Here is a 16,280-nt window from a genome sequence, read left to right on the forward strand (position 1 = left end):
GACTGGGCTGTGAAGAAGAAAAGGTTCAGAATACTTATGTTCAAACTTAGGTTACCACAAGGAAAATCGCTGTGCCTGGACCTATATTAAATTCTTCCAGATAGCTAGATCAGAAAAAGCATACTTGATGGTAAGAAGAAGAAACAGCATAGGCACCACACAAAGGAAAAAGGCGAAGAACAAGAAAAGCAAAGGCAGGCAGACATTTCTCTCAAAATGTTGCCATCATGAGGATAAACACTGCAGCCAATTTGTAACAACTAAAACAAGTGATTGTTGATATAAACAAGATCATGACTTAGAAGGGATCAGGTAGGAAAAAGTAAGGAAATTAAGTTTGAAGATCCCAGAAAAGAAGTAGAAAATACAGAAATGAAGCAAAAAGTGAAACAGCATAAGGGAGAATAACAAAAATAAATGGAAGTGAAGAGGTAAAGGGTTAGAGTGAAAGCAATAAAATGAAAGCTGAAATGAGGCCAGACGTGGTGGCTCACATCTGTAATCCCAGCACTTTGGGAGGCCGAGGCAGGTGGATCACTTGAGGTCAGGAGTTCGAGACCAGCCTGGCCAACATGGTGAAACCCCATCTCTACTAAAAATAACAAAAGTTGGCCGGGCATAGTGGCACATGCCTGTAATCCCAGCTACTAGGGAGGCTGAAGCAGGAGAATTGCTTAAACCCAAGTGGCAGAGGTTGCAGTGAGCTGCGATCACGTCACTGCACTCCAGCCTAGGCAACAGAATGAGAATCTGTCCCAAAAAATAATAATAATAATTCTAGAAAATTTGAGTTTTCCTAAATTATACCTTTGAATCTATATAATCAAGGGCACATCACGTTCCAAGAAAATTTGGTAGAGAGTAATCAATGCTAATATAAAGAATAATATGAACAATAAAGATAATCCCTGGATGGCCAGGGGAAAACCTGAAGCCATTTATAAAGGGAAAAGAAGTATGCTAGCTTTTGACATCTCCGTGGCAGCATCTGACAAGAGGAGAGTGATGGCTACAAAGGCCTCCAACTGAGGGTGTTACTATTTTTTAATAACTAGCCAAACTGTCATTCGGGTATAGACAGAAGAGTATATGGCATGAAAAACCACCAGCAAATCCAACAAACAGGAAGGTTTATAACCCAGGAAATAGAGAAGTCTTGAAGAAAATACTTAATTGTAAGTATATTTAAACTTCTCAGGAAAAGAGAATAGTCATAAGAAGGAAAACAGGAAATTATGAAACTAGGCTGGGCACCCTTCCAAAAATATAAACAACCTGGAACTGAAAATTATGGACAATGAAATATATTTTATTTTTTGAGACAGGGTCTTGCTCTGTCACCCAGGCCGGAGTGCAGTGGCATGATCATGGCTCATTGCACCCTTGACCTCTTGGGCTCAAGCAATCCTACCACCTCTACACCTTGAGTAGCTAGGACGGCAGTCGCATGCCACCACACCTGGCTAATTTTTATTTTATTTTATTTTTTTTAGAGACAGGGTCTCATTATGTTGCCCAGGCTGGCTTCGAACTCCTGAGCTCAAGTGATCCTCCTGCCTTGCCCTCCCAAAGCGCTGGGCATGAGCCACTGCACCCAACCTGGACAATGAAATCTAAATAATTAAGAGAAGAAACAGATTGGATACAGTTGAACATATAATGAAGATCACCCGGAACTGATGAAGTCTACAAGTATACAGCTGAGAGACACTGAAAACGTTAAGAGGTCTGGCAGATAAATGTAGACTTGAGAATAGAGAGAATGACAATATTCGGAGAAAAAAGCACTAAAGACTTTTTCAGAATAAAAGCTATGGATGGAGTCTCACATTTATAACAGTACTTTAAAAATCCACACCTCAATACAATAATAAAATTGTTGAACATCAAGGGTAAAGAGAAAACATTTTAAAACTTTACTTGGGAAGGAATGCAAATATTTAAGACCAGACCTACCCTCTACAATCAATGCTAGAAAACCATGGAGTTAGAACATCAAAGTCCTGAAGGAAAAATAATTGTTGTGTCCTGGAATTCTACATATAAGTAAACTATCAATCAAGAATGAGAGTGCGGTGAGGACAGTTTCAGATACACAAGATGATTGCATCCCCTGCCCCCAAGCCCTGCTCTATATTTTATACTCTGATGAAAAAAAAAAAAAAAAGCCCAGAACAAGATACCAAAAAAGCAGTGATGAGCAAATAAATCAGTACAGTATATTGAAGCAAAAATAATGATTGACCACAAGCAAAACAGAACAAAAATAATGTGGTTTAAAATAAGATGGAACTACAATTCCAGACCAGAAGGAGGCTGGTGTTCAGAGGGAAGCTGAAGGGTCTAACATTGTGTTAGGAGAATCAAAAGTGTGCGTGCTACAATGTACAGTCTCCACTAATATAATAGGAATGGTACAGGGATAGTTGAGGTTCATGGAATAATGATTCAGGAAAGCAGGGGGAAAGAAAGTCAGCACCGAAAACCCAGGAATAAAGAGCTTTGTGAAACTTCCTGAATTGTCTACCAAGACCAAGGAGCAATTAGGTGTAACACCAGCCTTCAGTGATCTGTGAATTTCTGCCCTAGCTTTGTGACACATCTCTGCAGTTATACCCCCAGTCTAGTTTACTGCATACTGCATACCATATTACAAACTTTCAAAAGTTGTCTATGAGAAGGCATAGGAATCTCAGGTTTGCAAAGTAAAGTTACAAGATGACACAAAGGCAAATTCAAGTTGCTTTCCATGGCCATTTAACTCTTACAACAACTCAGTGAGGGGATTCTATTGCCGTCTACATTTTTCAGATTTAAAAAAGACAGATTATTTTGTCTAAGATCATATACCCAATGAGTGAGAGGCAGAATTTGAATCTTGCTCTGACCCTGTCTTTTAACTGATTTTTGCCTTTGATTCAATATACCAAGTAAACTCAAATGAAATTGGTGGAAGAGTTTTTACAGTTACAGGTTGAGTACAGTCACAAAGCCCAGTCTGCACAGTTCTTAGGAAGCATTATTCAGAACACTAACCCAGCACTGAGGCTGCTCAGGGCCAGTGGCAGTGAGGGTGGGGTAGCTTACCACTGGGCTAGGCCATAAGTAGAAGGATAAGCCAGTTTGCTCCAAGTGTCTGGTACCATGTCATAACTCAATGCAAACTGCTGGGCTTCCAGAGCAGGAGATAATGCCAGTTCCCCCTTGCATCGAGAAAAAAAGCCACATAGTGAATATCTTCCAATGTGCTGAAGTCTGCTATAGCCTCACTTTAAGCTTACCTTCAAACTAAGGTCCAGTTGTTCAAGTGATATACGTATTTCCCGAATGAGAATATTCATCCTCTCACATTCTTGGAAGCAAACAAGAACATATGGGCTTCTATTTGAATTTTTTTGCATTATCTCTGCCATGTTGAACTCTTCTGGAAGTTTCTCCAAAATGTCATCCAAGACATTCTTAACCTTAAAATATTAAAACAAAGATTTAGCTCCTTTCTATTTCAGTTTTGGTCATGGTGACTATATATATCCTCTACTTTTTGAAGTTCCAGAATATATCATACAGCTTCTGAAGGTGCCTGCGAATGCATTTGAAAGATGCCTACGGCTCCCAGGAGGTGGGTGGTGTGGCAGTGCCAACTCCCTCAGCTGCCTCATTGGTGCTTCTGCACCAATGCCAGCACTCCCCCTTCCATGGAGCTGCAGATCTAGTCAAGAAGGAGCTACAGTTATTTGCAGTTTATTCACTTAACATTTAGGGAGTATAGAACTGTCATCAACTACGTGTTATTTATATGTAAAGATACGATCAGAGGAAGTAGAAGCCTATTATTTGGGTACTGTATTTTATAATCTGCTAAATTAACAAGATCCTTTTAAAAGCCATGTGAACCAGGGGCTGGGCACAGTGGCTCACGCCTGTAATCCCAGCACTTTGGGAGGCCAAGATGGGCAGATCATGTGAGGTCAGGAGTTCGAGACCAGCCTGGCCAATCTGGTAAAACTCTGTCTCTACTAAAAATACAAAAATTAGCTGGGCATGGTGGAGCGTGTCTGTAATCCCAGCTATTTGGGTGACTGAGGCATGAGAATCGCTTGAATTTGGGAGGTAGAGGTTGCAATGAGCCAAGATGGTGCCATTGCACTCCAGCCTGGGCCACAGAATGAGACTGTCTCAAAAAATAAAAAATAAAAGTCACATAACCCAAATAAGCCTTTTAAGCATAAGCAAATTCTAGTGAACTATGATCCTGCCCTCCCAACCACGGCATCCTAAAATTCCCAATTTAGATCAACATTTTTAACAAAGAAACTTCTATCTTCTGTAGTTGCTCTGAAGGAATGAAAGATTTATATATTAAAGGTATGAGAATGTACACGGTATTCATTCTATCTAGACAGCTCCACTGAGCTGGAGAAACCAGTCAATATCTAGAGAGGAGAAAAGATGGAAGAACTTTGCCTGTCCTTAGCCTCAGGCAGCTTTCCTTCTTTCCTTGGTTTCTCAGACTACTGCCTCTAGTTCTGACATCATGCCTGCCAGCTGGCATCACTCTGACAGGTAATTTATCTGGTCCCGAAATCTTAAACTCATTTACAGCAGGGGTAGACAGTATATCCAAATGACTGTAAGCATGTGAAAAGATGCTCAATATTATTCCTCAACTGGGACTGCAAAGTTAAAACCACTATGAGATATCATTACTCTTACAAAATCACAAAAAGATAGAGCAACTGGAACTCACATGCACTGCTGGTGGGAGAGTAACTGGTACAACCACTTGAGAAAACTGATTGGGAATACTATTAAAGCTAAACATCATACCCTATTATCTGGCAATCCCACTTCTGGGTATAGAGAAATGGGTAGTATGAATGGATGCCTTTGGGAGTTACCTTTGCATATTGACTGTAGAAGAATGTTCATGGTTGTGATATTTCTATAAAAGTGAAAAACAAGAAACCCAAACATCCATTCACAGTAGAATGAAGAATTTTATATTCATATAAAATTCAAAACAAAAATGAACCATTGGTACATAAGCAACATGGATGAATCTCACAAATGTAATACAGAATGAAAGGAGTTAGACATGGATGAATGCACACTGTATGATTTCATATATTTGGAATTAGGTAAAGCTAATCTGTGATGATGGAGGTAAAGATACTGATTATCTCTTGGGGAGATGAGGGATATGTTGACTGATAAGAGGCATGAGTATCCTGGAGTGTTGGAAATGTTATTTTCATCTAGATGGTGGTTAGATGAGTATAAGCCTAGGTAAAAACTTGTTGATTTGCACAATTAAGATTAGTACACTTCAGTACAAGTAAGTTATACCTCAATGAAAAAGAAAAGGAAGGAAAGTTCTCTACCTTTTCTTCTGTAGACTGCCCCAGTTCATCACCACTGAGTGCATTTCTGGGCTGCATCTCCAGCAAAGTTCTGAAGAGAGTGTTGGACGTCACTGTCAGGAATTCTATTTCAGCGTTTGGGTGGAGGCCGTACAGTGCCGGGCTTTCTGGAGGAAGCGTCTCCTCTATGTACTGGTGGTAGCCTGCATAATCTAGGTAGGGTGGGGCAGCAAATCCTGGTGCCAGCATCAGTTCATCTTCAATCTTCAACCACAAAAGAAAAGTCAGTTATTCCAAATGTAGGTAGGCATCCATTTTCACTTCCTCAACACTTCGAGAAGACCCTGATGAGAAGGCCCCAGCACAATGCTGGCTGGGTAGCAGGCTCCCTAAACTGTTTTATAATCAACCATTCTGCTCTGTATGCAACACCAGACTGATCTCTGGGGAGGATCCCAAGGAACACCCATTAATCCTATCCCTAAGAAGACTCAGTTTGCAGTGTGCATGGGGCAGTGTGATACATGCACATAAAAGGAATGAGCCATCACAGAGCCCGGGCTACCCTATAACACACTCCTATTCATTGATTCTCCCAACCATCCCCATTTCCCAGAGAGGAAGTCAAGACTCTGATGTGAATTTGCTGAGGTAGACATTTGATTTAAATCTTAATTCTGAACTCATTTTAGTAGGACTCTATAGCCTGTACTTCCCCAGGGCACCATACTTCCCACAGTACTGCATCCCATCATTTTATATATGATGTGAATTTATATACCTGAATTTTATAAATATAAATAATGATACATGCATTTAATGAAAAATATGTGTGTATATAAGTACCATTTATAGGCCATATATACTAAGAGTCAGACGGATCCTACCTTCCCAGGACTTTGAGCTACTCACAGCAGAGTCTGTCTTGTTTAGGATCCACAGACCCTGAGAGCTAAATACAGTTACCTACTGAGTGAAAGGCTGGAGAAAGTGGGCTTTTATCATGCCCATCTACTTTAATAAGGCTGGGGCAAGAGGGTAGACATTCCATTTAGAGGTAAGTTTTGAACAAAGGCAATGTGAATAGCAATAACAAACCCTCTAAACATTAGAACATAGAACTTCAAAATGTAACAAAAGAATTTATGAGCCTGAGTCTCTGACCAGCCATAAACACAGAGTCAATCAAGTGCTTACATTTTTCTAAGTAACAGTATAATCTTAGATTTATTTTTCCCTGATTGCTCTTTGGTTTCCAGGGACCATTAACCCCTCTGTCTTAATTCTCCCAGTCTCTTGCACCATAAATCCTGTCTGTATGTGCACTTAAATGTACAGGGGAATGTTATTTTTAAATTATCACCTAATGTAGCTATTTTCTGCCTAGATTTTCTAAGTGGGTTTCTGAAATGGATTTGTCTGTAACTGTGTATGCTACGCTGTGGTCCCCTCACTATCACCTGGAGACAAAGTGAATATTCTTTAATTCATTTAGTAATATGTACTCACCACCCAGTACACTACAACAAACCTTAGAAGTACAAGCTCCATATGACCTCGTTATTAAGGAACTGGGAGTCTAAAGAGGACAAAGTAAGTGTGAATTTCCATACAATCATGTGCGTAACAGTGGTTTTCTCTTTCCTTCTTAAACCTACAATCCAGGTTATGTAGAAAGCCTACGTCCTTAATAAGGATGCTCAACTGCTTTCTGTGAATTCCAAGCGCATTTTAAATATTTGACTGAGCATTTTTATTTTTATTTTGTACCAGGAGGATTTTAAAGTTATCTAATCCTTCATATTGCCAGAAATGGAAATCTTGACCCAATGAATATGGGAAGGAAGAGGTTGGATTATTCCACCACCAGTATCCATTGGCTTGGTTTTATTTATTCACATTTGTATCATTTCATGTTTATATATGAGAATCATCAAAACTTAAATGTCACCTGGCTCAGGGTGACCAAGATAAAACCATGCAGGAGAGTTAAACTCATCATTATTAGTATACGATGGATAAAGTAGCCAGAATAAAAATATGAGTAAAATATGAATAAGAAAACCAAAACCTAGAATCCACACATCCCAACTGAACATTGCTCCCTACAAACAAGTACTTGGTCTTCTCTATTTGTGCTTACTAGGAAATTGAAAGAAGTTTCAGAAGCCGCAGTTAATCTGTCCTTAATAAAAACAAAAAGTTAAAAACAGAATTTCAAGCAAAGAAACTGACCAAAACCAAAACCACTTGGAAAGGTTAAGCTGCCATGGGGACATTTGTTTGAATGCATGCTCATGTACTGTTGATGGGACTGCAAATGACCCATGCTCTTTGGAAAGAAAATTAGTCTTTATAGACATGTGACAAGTGCCTTCCATATGGTAGGCAATGAGCAAAGCAAAAGAAAACAGCCAACTCGAAACAGCCTGAGGTTTACAGCTAGACAGCCTGGTTCAGCTCCCATCACTTAATGGATTGGTGGCCTTAAGAAATGACAATTTATCTGCATTTCAGTCTCTTTATCAGTAAAATGTTGCTCATAACAGCAACCTAATGGTTGTGGCTATCAGAATTTAATAAGGTATGCAAACAGCTCAGCACACAGCAGGCTCTTATGTTAGTTTTGGTTTTCCTCGTACCCTAGCAGTAGACTTGATTTTAGTACATCTTGATTTTTCTAGAAGGAAAAAACAAAACCTGGGAAATGTCCGCCATATAGAGACTTGTGTTCCCTTTTACTTTAAGAAAACTGTCAAGACGTTAATATACTCAAGGAGCCCGGTGAATCCTGAAGCTGAATCTAGACTTTCTCCTTTCCCACTCAAGAGTTTTTATGAAAAGCTGCTTTTTGCCAAAGGAGACATAGTTGTAGAGCTCTCTACACAGTGGCCAACGTTCTTGCCTTGGGGGAGGTTTGTTTGAGAAAGCTGTTATAAAGCCTCAAAGAATCAAAAATTCTAAATAGACATTTTCTCCAAGGAAGATACACAAATAGCCAATAAGCACATGAAAAGATGTTCAACATTGTTAGTCTTCAGGGACACGCAAATCAAAACTGTAATGTGACACCACTGCACCTCCACCAGAATGGCTAAAATAAAAAATGTGGACAGTAGCAGTGTTGGTGAGGATGTGGAGAAAATAGAACCGTCATACATTGCTGCAGGGAATATAAAATGGTGCAGCCACTATTTAAAAAACAGTTTGGTGGTACTTGCAAATGATAAACATAAAGTTATCACTTAGCCCAGCAATTCCACTCTAAGGTACATATACAAAAGAAAACATATGTCCACACAAAATTTGTACGTAAAAGTTCATAGCAGCATTATTCATAATAACCAGAAAGGAGAAATAACCCAAATGTCCACTGAGAGATGAGGTAAACAAAATGTGGTATGTCCACACAATGGAACATTATTCGGTCTTAAAAGGAATCGAGTACTGATACATGCTACAGCATGGCTGAAGCTTGAAAACATTACGCTAAATGAAAGAAGGCTACATACTGCATGAAACCATTCATATAAAATGCCCAGATCATGCAAATCTATACAGACAGAAAATAGATTAGTAGCTGCCGGGGGCTGGGGAATAGGGGAATAGGGGAATATGGGGTGGGGAATAGGGGAATATGGGGTGGGAAATAAATGGTGACTGACCGTTAATGGTTACAGGGGTTTTTTTTGTGGGGGTGGGTAATAAAGCTGTTCTAAAACTGGTAATGGTTGCAGAATATACTAAAGACCTTTGAGTTGTGTAATTTAAATTGGTGTGCAAATTATATCTTAGTAAAACCTTTTTAAAAAATAATCAATAGAATCATGCTCATGCAGAAAGAACCTCCACATCATGAAAATATCATCAAAAATTTGGATGATATTTTTGGGCATGCACAGTGGCTCATGCCTGTAATCCCAGCATTTTGGGAGGCCGAGGCTGGCAGATCACAAGGTCAGGAGTTTGACACCAGCCTGACCAACATGGTGAAACCCCATCTCTACTAAAAATACAAAAATTCGCCCGGCGTGGTGGTGCATTCCTGTAATCCCAGCTACTCGGGAGGCTGAGACAGGAGAATGACTTCAACCTGGGAGGCGGAGGTTGCAGTGAGCTGAGATCACGCCATTGTACTCCAGCCTGGGCAACAGAGCAAGACTCTGTCTCAAAAAGAAGGAAAAAAAAAAATTGAAATCATCCTTGTTGAAATCAGGGGCAGGGACAGTTACTAGAAACTGGAGAACCAGCATCCAGCCCACTATGTTGGACTCCATGAGATTAGTGTCCTTTTTACATTTTCCTTTCTGGCATGTAATAAAAAACCGGCCCTGACTCCACTGCCTCTCCAAGTAGTGTTGGTAATGACAAGAAGCTCTAGTTCATTGTGAGTTTAAACACATGCATTTGCCCTTGGCCTTTTGGGTCAAAAATGCCATGGCCCCAAAATGCTGTTAGGGATTTTTAGATATTACTCAAGGTTGAATTATCATGGTGTCTTGAGAATGAAAAGGTACACTGGTGATTTTCCAGGCAATACCTTAATTTTACAAATGAATGAACTGAGGCACAGGGAAGCCATGCACAAAGCTAGACAGCAAGTCAGTAGCAGAACCAGAACTCTGGTCTTCCATATTGCCCGTGTTGTTCTCAGTGTCGGCCTGTACACCATCTACATACAGATACAAGTCATTGTTTTGGTGACCTGTGCTACGAACAGCTCAGCACTCCAGCCACAGCAGTATGGTGCAGAGAAAGACCAGCCTTTGGAGTCTGACTGTGAGTTTAAATCCTGGTTCGGCTGCTTGACCTCTCTGAGCCTGAGGTTCTTTTTTGATTAAGTGGGATAATAATTACTCCTCCAGATTATAGTAAGAAGAAATCATACATATAAAGTGTGTGGTAATGACCCTTGGCAAAGAGCAGGTATTTACTAAAGGATTCCCATTGTTATCACAGATTAATGTACAGCCAAGTATTAAACATATATAATGAAAATGTATACTTCATAATAAAAAGATTTCCCATCTATTAAGCATATTGTTCTAGCATTGTACCAAAGTTTAGACCTGACAGCAAACCTGTAAGTTGATCATTCTTGTTTTGTAGATGATGAAACTGAGGCTAAGAGAGGCTCAAGTACATCATACGGCAAATACATAGAGGTACAGACAGGTACTTCAATGGTGTTTTTTGTTTTTGTTTTTTACTTCAAAGCCCAGATTCTTGTTATTCTATATTACTAAAATAGTTTGTATGGTATAACTTTAAGGTGATCTGGTACCTTATTCTCTGAAAGTAATTTACTGTATTTCTTAATTAACACTGCCAAATACATGCTTTATGTGAGAAAATGTTTTCTTTCTTAACTTTGGCCGGAGACCCTCTAAAGCCCATTGGAGAACTCTCTCTGAGCGCAAACTCATTCACTCAACAAGAAACTCACTGATCCTCCTAACAGCAAGATATCACTGAAAGCACTCTGATTCTTTTGATAAGAGCAGCAGAACTTTAAACCCCACACCATGAACGTGTTGCTTTTTGATCATGTTCCATTGCAACCAAAGACACTAATTTCCAAATATGTTAACCACTTGTGGGAAGTGGCAAAAAGATGTCCTGCAGATGAAGTGTTAGATCATGTTGCTAATCATATCAACAGCATGAACAGGAGAAACGTGCATGAGAACAAAATAACTGGGATTTGCAGCCTCTGACAGCAAGTCAGTTAAGTGCTTTAATTTCCTTTGGTGAGTTCAGGAGGTTCCTCTCCAGTGAGGATGCCAGTTTGCAAATGAAGCATTTCGATCCTGAAAACTTCACCAGATCTGTATGGAAGGTCAGGTACCTAAATTTCTGAAGGGCTTATACACACCACTGATGCCCCCTCAGGTTTCATCACCTATATTTATTTTACAGTCATTTGAATGGGAGTTCAGGCTTGTGAAGGTTAATGGACTGCTGCATTTGACAACAGTAATTCTCCCCTCAGCCACAGGCCAGAGCCAGGGGAGGGAGCATCCGCAGGAGCTCCTTGCGGGCCCCTTGCCCTCCACCATCATTCAGAGAAATCAGCCTCTGTAAAGGTCGCATGCCTGGCACTGTTTAGCTTTCCCATCTCCATGGTAACTTGCTCCCAGACCTCTCCTGAGGAGTGACTTCTAATTGTGCTAAATTGGAGGTCTCTCTCTGACATGTGGTCCTGCTCATTAGAACTAAGGAAAGACCATGAGACTCACCATCAAAAGAAGCAATTACATAACATTGTGCATTTTTTGCACTCTCTCCAAATTGTTCCACATTATTAAAATTAGTAACAAAATAATGTCCCCAGTTTTCTATATTAGACTAAAATACACTATGTTTTCCTGGTGTATTTTAGTCTAAAATGGACTAAATATTAGACTAATACGATTTTAGTGATTTAATCTAATATAGACTAAATATTAGACTGATATGATTATATTACTTCTTAAAATGAACTCGAGGAAGGTGATCGAATCTATATAATGCTTCTCTGAGGTGAAAGTTTCAGAGAAACTATAAATAGGACATTGCTCAAACTATTAAAAGCATTGCTTTAAACATAGTTGGTGTCTCACCCAGCTGGAAATAGACATGATATGGTGTACGGGTGCTTTAGGTTTCCAAGAAATAACCAGGAATGGCCATCAACCTGGATGCCATGAGAGAGAGAGCATGAGAAAACTACAGCCACCACACTCAGCTTGTGCAGTATGAGAAACAAAAATGGAGTACTTTTTCCAGAAAACACAGCCCCGGACTGGAACCATTTACATAGACACGGGATTACTAAGATGAGAAATGGGACAAGGATGCCTGGTCTTTAAAAACTCCACCTATAGGGGTGATCTGCCTCTTCCTCACGAGAGAAGGAAGAATGAGGCTCTCAAATCACCATACTTGTCTTTTTAACTGACACATAATAATTGTACATATTGATGGAGTACAATGGGATGTTTTGATACATGTATATGTTGTGTAATGATCAAATCAGGTAATTAGGCACAGCATCTTAAATATTTCTTATTTCTTTGGGGTGGGAACATACAAAATCCTCTCTTCTAGCTATTTTTAGATATACAATATTGTATTGTTGACTGCAGTTACCCTGCTGTGCAATAGGACAGACACCAGAACTTATTCTTCCTTTCTAGGGATGGTAACTTTGTATCCATTGACGATTCATTCCCCATTCTCTCCCTCCCCAGTCTCTGGTAACCACTGTTCTATTCACCACTTATAGGAGATCAGCTTTTTAGCAGTCTATGTGAATGAGAACATGTATTTGTCTTTCTGTGGCTGACTTATTTCATTTAACATAATGTCCTCCAGGTTCACCCTGGAGGATCTTTTCTCTTTTAAAAAAAAAAAACTATATTACTTTATTATCACACATAAAATATTAACAGGAATTCTATATTACCATGATAGGTTAATGTTAATTTCCCATCGTGTCATAAATGTCTTTTTTTTTTTTACAGTTCATTTGGAACAAGATCCAAATAAGGTTCTTACCTTGCACGTGGTTGATATAATCTTTTGGACTATCTTGTTAGATTTAATTTTATTTCAAATTGACAAATAATAATTATATATATTTATGGGGCACAGTGTGATATTTTGACACATGTGTACATCATGAATGGTTAAGTCAAGCTAATTAACAAATCTATCACCTCACATACTTATTCACCACATTTTTCTAGAGCACATATTATAATAGAGTAACTGATACTGGTCAAACTGTAGACTATTCTCTAGGACTTCTATGACAGGCAAAAAAGAAACTTTAGTGAAATGAACTCTGGAATATAAATCAAAAGACTTCTATCAAAAGACGCACACATCTCTTGCCCATGCCAACCTAGTGGCCTGGGGCAAATCCCCATGTTTCAGCATCTCGGCCTATAAAATGGAATAACAGTGTCAGCTCTGCATACCTCATAGGGTTTTTATAAAGAACCGATGAGTCAGTGCATGTGAGGGTGCCTCACGCTGGTACACTCTCTAGCACGCACAGAAATCACCTGGAAGACTTGTGAAAATGCAGATTCTGATTCTGTAGGTCTGGGATGGAACCCGAGATTCTGCTTTGCTAAGAAATTTCCCAAGAGGCCAAGCATCCTCAATAACATTAAGAATTACCCATAGTATAATTCGTTTATAAAATTCTTACCAGAATTTTTTCCTCAGTGAAATTAATTTACAAATTAATTAATTTACAAATGTCTTACCAGAGATGGATTCATGAATTCTTCTAAATATACCCGACACAGTTTGCGATCCCAGTCATCTGTGATGTGGCCTCCATACATGATCTCACCAAAGAGATAACGGAGATCTTCCCATGGGACCTGGGGGGAGAACCACACAAATACTCACTGCCGGGTGCAGAGTTTGCCTCAGAGTAGCCAACCAGTGGCACGTGCCACTTTAACACAATGCCCTCCAAGCCTCTGTCAATAGGAGGATTTAAAGGTGGTTCAGAAATTGTCTAAGTTTCTGCAGATAATGTCTTGGGAGAATTATTTTCAGTGTCTTCTAATATAGTCAGTGAAAATTCACTAACATTGAGCTATTTATGAAGATTGTTTTTCTTTAAGAGATGAGGTCTGGTTTTGTTGCCTAAGCTGGAGTGCAGTGGCACAATCACAGATCACTGCAACCTTGAACTCTGGGCCTCCAGCAATCCTCTCGCCTCAGCCTCCCAAGTAACTAGGACTACAGGCACAAGACACCACATCTGGCTAATTTTAAAAAAATTTTGTAGAGACAGGGGTCTCACTACGGTGTCCAGGTTGGTCTCAAATTCCTGGCTTCAAGCCATCCTTCCTCCTTGGCCTCTCAAATTACTGGGATTTACAGGCTTGAGCTGCCATGCCCAGCCTTATGCAGATTTTAAAAGAAACTGAGTCACCCCTAGAACATGTTTGCAGGGAAAGTTTATACATTCAAAATCTCATCTAAAAATTGTGAAAGGATGTTGGTTCATAAGGCCTTTGAAGTGTGACATGTTTTTATTATCTGATTTATATCAGCTTATATTATCAGATTCAGGAAAAGAAAGCAACATCCACACAATGTGAATTTGGAGTGTATTTAGAATCCTAGTACTTTCCAAAAGTCCAGGCAAACAAATCCCCTTGCCACAGATGGAGTTGAGGGCTTGTCTTATGGCATGACTGGCCTAATGATTGTTGTAAGGGTTGTAACTAATGACTTTACCATGTTTTACTCAAGAAATCACTGTATCTCCTCTTTATTTGGCTGAGCAGGGTTTGAAGCCTCTCTTTACTACCCTTTAGCTTCTTCTGGGTTTGCAAAACATGCCAGTGTGTGATGAAGCCTTTCTAGACAGGAACCTTTACACCCTCGGGGGCAGTATACTGCCTCCCAACAGTTCAAGTAAAAACGTAATTATAGCCTTCGCTTGTTGCATGATGTGACAGAACAGAACAAGTAAAATTGCTTCAACTATGCCAACGTACTTGCTACAAGTTTATTTGAATTTGAATAAATGAACTTCAAATATGTCTTTTAACCCGGGTTGAGGTGAATGAAAAATAAGAGAGTGGTGCCTAGACCACAACATGCTCTCTCAACCACTGCATGGACTACCTTCCAAAGAGCTGAAATGGATGGAAAACAAAGGCTTCTGACTTTTAGTTCTTTTTCCGCTTACATTTAATTGATGCTTGCTACACATTTCAGTATTCAATATGTATCTCTTTTCAATTTTTATTTAACTAGGGATCTGTTCTTTTCAATAATTATTTATTTCAATAATTATCTGTTCTTTTTGATAATTATTTAGCTAAGGATTTGCTCTTTCCTCTTGTTTCTGAGACAGAGTTTTGTCCTGTTGCTCAGGCTGGAGTGCAGTAGTATGATCTCAGCTTACTGCAACCTCCACCTCCAGGGTTCAAGCAATCCTCTCACCTCAGCCTCCTAAATAGCCGGAACTACAGGCACACACCACCATGCCCAGCTAATCTTTTGTATTTTTTATAGAGACTGGGTTTCCCCATGTTGCCCAGGCTGGTGTAGAACTTCTGGACTCAAGCTATCCTCCCGCCTTGGCCTCCAAAAGTGCTGGGATTATAGGCATGAGCCATCATGCCTGGCCTCAGATCTATTCTTTCTCACTAATAGATTCTCTTTCCCTCAATCCTGGTCTTTGTTTTTTACATATACTTTCTGGAAAAGGGCATTTTGTACAACTAAACGTGCTCACAGGAATTTAATTCCCAAATCCTGATAAGTCGCTTTATGATGTGCAGAAAATGACTAAGCTGAAGACACCTGAGAAACATGAGAATGTGTTAAAAACTTAAGGCTGTGTTGATCCTGGAGCCCCAGGATGAAGAAAAGCAGGACACAGTGTGACTCAGTTGGTCAACTGGTGTTTCCAAGACTCAGGATGTAAGAGCTGGAGAGAAACGCATGTGTCCACTTCCCTCTTCCTCCCCTTCCTTTCCACCTCAACTGTGTATAGGATTCAGCTGAAATACGATTCTATTCCTGGTCTCAGCCTCACAGGACAGTTATGAAGGACTTGAATCAAAGTCTTAAATGGTCCATTCCTTTTTCTACCTAGAACTATTATCATTTTAAGTGCAATAGTTTAGACAAAATGTGCTGGGAATCAACACAAAACTAGTACAATTAGAATGGTCAAAATATGCTCAAAGTATTCAGAATTACTTTTTAATTCTATAAATTAAAAAATGAGGCCGGGCATGGTGTCTCACGCCTGTAATCCCAGCACTTTGGGAGGCCGAGGCAGGTGGATTATGAGGTCAGGAGATCAAGACCATCCTGGCTAACACAGTGAAACCCCATCTCTACTAAAAATACAAAAAAATTAGCCAGGCGTGGTGGCAGGTGCCTGTAGTC

At 39.7% G+C, this 16,280-nt stretch overlaps 1 protein-coding gene across 1 annotated transcript in view; it reads right to left on the minus strand.

The window, feature by feature from the left end:
• Window positions 1-16,280, minus strand: part of DNAH11 (dynein axonemal heavy chain 11) — a 373,548-nt gene that overhangs the window by 3,375 nt on the left and 353,893 nt on the right. The window contains exons 76-79 of the mRNA XM_077996991.1: window positions 13,619-13,738; window positions 5,382-5,624; window positions 3,282-3,464; window positions 3,088-3,203 (exon numbers count right to left, since the gene is read on the minus strand). Of these exons, the coding sequence (XP_077853117.1) occupies window positions 3,088-3,203; window positions 3,282-3,464; window positions 5,382-5,624; window positions 13,619-13,738 (662 nt within the window). The remainder of the gene's footprint in view (window positions 1-3,087; window positions 3,204-3,281; window positions 3,465-5,381; window positions 5,625-13,618; window positions 13,739-16,280) is intronic.

The sequence above is a fragment of the Macaca mulatta genome, chromosome 3 (genome assembly GCF_049350105.2).
Source record: "Macaca mulatta isolate MMU2019108-1 chromosome 3, T2T-MMU8v2.0, whole genome shotgun sequence".
In the NCBI taxonomy this organism is placed as follows: domain Eukaryota; kingdom Metazoa; phylum Chordata; class Mammalia; order Primates; family Cercopithecidae; genus Macaca; species Macaca mulatta.